General features: G+C 42.5%; 1 protein-coding gene across 1 annotated transcript in view; it reads right to left on the bottom strand.

The window, feature by feature from the left end:
- Positions 1–6359, bottom strand: part of dock3 (dedicator of cytokinesis 3) — a 48322-nt gene that overhangs the window by 23879 nt on the left and 18084 nt on the right. Inside the window, 7 exon segments of the mRNA XM_034087905.2 lie at positions 1918–2043; positions 3373–3461; positions 4543–4690; positions 4777–4837; positions 4924–5005; positions 5156–5310; positions 6224–6265. Of these exon segments, the coding sequence (XP_033943796.1) occupies positions 1918–2043; positions 3373–3461; positions 4543–4690; positions 4777–4837; positions 4924–5005; positions 5156–5310; positions 6224–6265 (703 nt within the window).

Here is a 6359-nt window from a genome sequence, read left to right as displayed (position 1 = left end):
ACTCCATGCTACATTAATAGCTGCTAGCATAACACTCTGATCTCTGCTCCCAACTGCCACATTAAATTGCATTATGGGTAGCGACGGGCGTCAGGTTTAAACAAGTAAGAACAAAAAAGAGACTATATCTGTGGCTCTGCTACATGCATTTTAGGCCTTTTGTGAGTGCAACAATGTGGAAGAGTGCAAGGCTAAATCTGCGGAGCACTCCTTTAAGTTTGACACACTAACTACGAAGTCATGCGCAAAATCTTGAGGTTTAGAGTCAAAACACGGCATAGACATCTCAGTAGACTATTAGAACCAACATGTGTCCTGTCCTGGCGATGTTAAGACTTTATAATGTGCATGTCAGCGTCTGCCCCACAGATTAACTGCGAGTGGTCAGCATAAATTAAGACTAAGATGTGCACCACACGTCATTGTTCCAGTTGATGAGAAATGACCCCGCTGAGCTGTAATACACTGTAGCTCATGGCTGCCTCAGCACCTTTTGTGAGGTCAGTGTGTAATGCAATAAATATCAGTGGCAACAGCGGGGGAAGATATTGCAGTTATTTATAGAATCAGATTATAGTTATTTATATCCAAGTCATTTCCTTGGGGCACAAGAGGTGATATTGGGAGGTATTTCAGGCTAACTGGTGAGGAGAGGAGAGGAGAGGAGAGGAGAGGAGAGGAGAGGAGAGGAGAAGATCATACATTCTCACTAGACAAAAAGCAGAGCCATGATATCTGATGAAATATACCGAAATAAACACACACCTCAGATTTTCTCTCTCTCTCTCTTTGAGATATCTTTGAAGACCTCTGCTTTTCATAAGTTGCTCAGCACCTGACCTAAATGCAGATCTCACAAAAATACTGTAGGGAGGGACACATCCAAGAGCCTCCTAACCACCAGTGGTGGAAGAAGTACCAATAACAATAAAAACATTCAAGAATATAGCATTACAAGTAAAAGTCCTGCACTCATAATCTTACTCGGTAATACTGATGCATTTATATACTTTATACACAGCTGTGTTATTTTGATGTTCCCAATCCTGGGTCCTCTGGAAAGTGTCGAAGATAACTCTGAAGATTGAAGGAGGAAATGAGAAATGCAATGAACCTAAATTCTTCTTCCCTAGTAATTTGAGTTCATTTTCTGAGAATTCTTAAATCAGTAAAGGAAGTAATATTTTTGGTTCAGTATCTGTTCGGTTTGTCGGTCAGTAGGATCACGGAAAAACATACTGACCCGATGTTCAGGAAACTTGGTTCAAGGGTGATACATCGGCCAAAAAGGAACCAATAACCATTGCAGCAGATCTGAATCATGAGGTGAATACACACATTACTTTCACTTATGGATTCAGTCTTGGCGGAGGTCTGCTCTCTCTGAAGGCACTTCTAGTTTATGCTGTTTTTGTAAAATGTGTAATAGGTTTACCTCTTTCGGCCTCACATAGTTATTTAAATTAAACTTTCTGGAAGTGCAGACAGGGAATGTCTCTTTAACAACTCATGACATCCCTGAAATGTAACAAAAGGCCACTACTATTGAAAAAATGTTGTACAAATATTGTATTTTGTTATTTTACTCAATGTTTTCAATATAACTAGAAAGTAACTGTAGAAAAAAGTAGCACCAGTATAACGTAGCATCAAAATGAAAAAGTGAAGTACAGCAGATAAATAAATTAACATTTCCTTGGCACAACACTCTGCTCTCTCCTACATCTTGCTGTTTCCTGTGGGTTTCTTCTATTTAATCTTTCACCTCCTTGCCCTGTCCTCCTTCATCTGCTTCTTCTGTACCCTGACCTGTGAGCGTCCCCTCTTTTCATTCCTCCAAGCCATCTGGCCTCTGGTCTCCACCTCCTCCTTGAACTCTCCGTCCCCATTACCGCCCGCTGCTCTCTGCCTCCTCACCTGGCAGGATGACATCTGGGAAACCCAGTTTGCGTGTGAGTGCCAGAGCCCTGTTGAACACGGCCTGGTTCTCTCGTCGGATTTGCTCCAGCTCACCTCGCAGCAGCTGCAGGGAAATGATGAGGCCTGGGGGCAAGAGTAAGCACATTTGTGTGTGTTAAAATGGGGCGAAAAAGGCAAATGAAGAGGTGTGGGGTTGTGGGAGGAATGTGAAATTGAAGGGAAAGTATAAGCGTAGGGGCAAAGAAGAAGGCAGGCGGGAAAAGGAGGGACAGAGGGGTATTTAAAGGACATTAGTCAGAATGTGGGGGAGGAAAAGAGAGACACGAGAGTGGATGGAGAGACGTGATCGAAGCCAGGGACAACAGAGGGAGGCAGGAGAAACCGTGTCGTGAAAATCCGCAAAGAAGCAAGAAAAAAAATGGCTACCACAGAAATCGAGTGACAGATTTTTGTAAGGCATGAGTCATATTTCAAACTGTGAGATGCACATAAAAAAAGAGTAATAGTGAAGTGGAGAGATCACGCCTACATGTTGAACATTTCACAAAGCAAGATAGATTTTTAAATCAGAACCAAGAAGATGATTGGCATTATCTTTCAAAGGATCAAATTCAATGGCTGAGCTGAAGTGTTTTCTTCTTTAGGTGAATATTATCACAGTGACAGTTAGGGGTGGGTGACATACAGTGAAGTCTTTATTGAAATTCATGGATATGAGGGTATAGTTTCTATACAATCCATCATTGTCAAACATTGCTAGATACATTAATATTGAGGTAATGTCTATTTTTGTACAAATCCTAAAGGAACACTTCCTAATTCTTGGAAATATAAATATTTGGCTTGTTCTTATAGTCCTCTGCGATATAACACAATGAGAACGTATACTTTGCAGCCATATTTATTTTCTTGCCGAGTGTTAGCTTAGAATATTGAAGCCACTGCCCTAGTTATCCTTTAAATATAAAGCTACAGCTGGAAGTTGATAGGCTTAACCAAGGACACTTTAAGTCTATTTCTTGGCCAGGAGCAGAAGTCACTGTTTATGGCAAAGATACAGAAATGTCCTGTGTTCTCAGAATAATCCACATACATTGCTTCTAAGAAGGAAATAGTGCCTATAACACTGCAGGCAGCACTTTTTTTAGAGAGATAGATTTTTTAAAGGTAAAGAAAAGACTATAAGCAAATGAAATGAGCTCTCAAATCTTGACAAAATACAACCATAATTGTCTGTATGTCTAGATACCATAGCACAATCACAGTCACATGACCTGCCCTTGACCCAAGACCTCCCCTAACTTGCTTACTCGCTGTGAACTGCTTTGAATAAAAACAATAGCAGCAAACGTTGAATTTTCTTCTCTATAAATTCTAACCGAAAGAAAGAAAAGTGTGAATTTAATTATGGGGAGAACAAACAGGGATCAGATCAGTAGACGTCATATTTACCATAGTTGGTGCTGGGAGCGGAGTACTTGGTGTTGGACTTGCGGATGATGTTCTCCTGTATCTGGTGCCACTCGTTCTCATTGTTACATCTGTCGAGAGAGACAGTTGGGTGGGGCTGTTAACAACGCACCCATTAGTGGGTCCAGATGGAGGGATTGGGACTGTGTGCATGGGGACTACATGAACAGCATGTGTCCCAGAGCCGATTTCCTCCTGGAGAAAAGGTAGCAGCAGGGGGAGGTGCTATCAAGCAGCACATTAGCCCAAATGCACAGCTCACTAAGCAAACCTGACAGCCAGCTCTCCACCAGCCTTTTTCATTACTGTGGGCCTGTAGGCCCCTGGGATGGCATGGGGAAATGCACAGACTGGAGCATTATAGGAGCCGACAGTTTGGAGACAGCTCAGCACTGAATCACTGCTTGCTTTTTAAAGGGAAGAGCTCTTCGCCTAGGCAGAGGAATCCAATATAAACGACAGCTTTCTATTCTAAAAAATCTTTATTTCACACTGAGCTGTAAAGTTATCCTGGAAAATACAACATGTGAAAAATGACGCACACAACAGGATGGCAGAGCGCATGAATGACCTCTGACCCCGAGCGGACGCTAGGGAGGACACTGCAGACACAAGGAGACATCCTAGCTGTTGACTGACAAGAGAAAGTGCTGAGCTTGGTGTTGTTTTTTTCTTTGTCCTCTAACTTTGCTCAATTATCTAAGTGTCATCTCCCCCGGTCTCTTCCCCTCTCCTTCTCTGTGTGTCCCTCCTTCTCTGGGTTGGCCGGCGTACAGGAGAGGCTCTCTGTGGCGAAGCCTAACAGAAGCAGCCAGATTCACAACACGCCAAGTGCCCTATCTCGGGCCCAGGGTGAGCAGCTATTGATTTTCCAGAGGATACTTCATTATCATTCTGGTCCAAATACACCAGGCATCAACACTGGAGCACTAGGTTGTCATGCACGCCATTTGCAGAACAGTCACAATTCCCGCCTCACTGCGTAGACTCTTCAACTCTATTTCTAAAAGAACAGAAGCCACGCAACTTCTACTAAGCAGTTAAACTGACATCTGTACACAAATAATATTCAGTTTCACGCTTTAAATGCCAGAGAAATTAGTTTTTAGGGTGACTGTATTTATAATGAAGAAGAGCTCCGGTTTAACTCACGTGTAAACTTTGAGCACAAAGTCCTTCTCTTCTTTGAGGTCTGTGATCGTGTGGAAAACGTCACTCATGGCAAGAACTGCGCAGCCATAAGGTCGTCTGTACTGCACATGGGGGGGGCCTTTCTTTGAGTCGTTCAGCAGCATTCGACCTGGAAGCACAAAGGAGAGGGATGCGCTAAAACATAAGCATTGATAAACCAATTTGTTTTATTATTAAACACTGTGCCATATTTACCAGTTCTTATGACATGTGCAACAATGTACAGATCTCTCTTCAAGTCTTTACTGCTTAGGTCCTAACGAGAAATGGGATGAAAAATGTCCGTTAAGTATTTGAAGTACACAATATTTATATTGAAGACTTGAAGGGAACTTATGTTACCGTGAAGAGAGCACACAGACGATCAACCTTCTCTGGATTCTTTGGTCCTCCATTTTTGTTCAGTTTCACCATGAACTTCTCACTGCAAAAAAAGCCAGTTCTCAGTTTCAGAGTGTGAACCACAGAAGGCCTCAGTCAATCTGCTGGTCAGACATAGTGTGTGGATATATGTGAGTGCAGTTTGCATCGGGGGATCATTTGCTTATGAGTGCACTGCCATTCCCCCCCATACCTGATCTGTTTGGCCTCCCGAGTATCATACAGAGAGAAGAAGACGTCTGCATCCTCGCTGATGCTGTTGTAGGTAAAGCTCTTCAGGTTGATGAAGAGATGGTGTGACACAGGGACACGGCAACCGTCACCATGGCGTTGTCTCGTGCTGTCACCCTGGGAACGAAGAAAAAAGTGACCGCTAAAAAGGCTGTTCCTCACTGTGATTGAGGCCAAGTACCTGCCACTCAGTTAATGGATACGCCTATTTAGCAGATCAATGGGGGTACTGTAAGAGGTGAATAATTCATTAATATATGCCCTACACCAGTGTACTTCATCCTGTCACATGTACATGCTATTTCCAGTCGACTTTAGTAACAAGAAAGATGAATGAATGATGGAAACTGCAGCTGTGGTGGGTCTGTTTTTGTTGTGCGGGGCTGCAGGGGGTTGCCTTACTGTGATGTAAACTTCTCTATTTATAGGATGTATGACAACTATTGTGAATTATGCATATCATATGGTAGCTTCATATTTAATAAACAGACAATTCTGCTTTTAAGGCCTTCGCTCAGTAAACATGAGCTTAATTTGAGCCTGTATGGGGTTCACGGGGGACTACATACAAACAGCTTAGAGAGAAATTGCATTTTAGAAATGCTACATTCCTTAAATGTATGGAGTCCATCTGCAACAAGTCCTTGGTTTCCACACAAACGAAATGTACTGGACAAACATATCTAAAGTGCCTTAAAACACCATTTGTGCATACATCTTGTAGCATATGTGATCCCAGTGGGAATCAACTCTCACAGCATACGTGTGAGGTTCTTATGCACCATGGCAATGAAACCTTGTCATTTATATATCAAGGGCTTTTGTCCCTGCAAGCTTCTGATCCTCAATGCAAAGAAAGACATTGCTAGAGCCACAGGTCTTAATGTGATAGAGCCAGAGTGCCGCGAATTTTGAACACTGACCTGGTACAGAGTGTACAGACAGAAGCAAATATTAAGCGATGAAGGGACTGACACATCATGAAGGGTTCTGATGATTTAGAAAACACACATCTTTGAAAGGACTATACCTGAGTTGTGCTTTGCTGACCACAGTGTCTGCTGGATATATGCTGAAAAAGAGCAAAGTTCAAAGGAAATATGTTAGATTAGTCAGTCCATTATTTACTCATCCCACACAGCATTGAACTTATTTACCTTAAGCAG

This window comes from Pseudochaenichthys georgianus, chromosome 7 (assembly GCF_902827115.2).
Source record: "Pseudochaenichthys georgianus chromosome 7, fPseGeo1.2, whole genome shotgun sequence".
Taxonomy (NCBI): domain Eukaryota; kingdom Metazoa; phylum Chordata; class Actinopteri; order Perciformes; family Channichthyidae; genus Pseudochaenichthys; species Pseudochaenichthys georgianus.
This window is presented reverse-complemented; position numbering and strand designations above follow the sequence as displayed.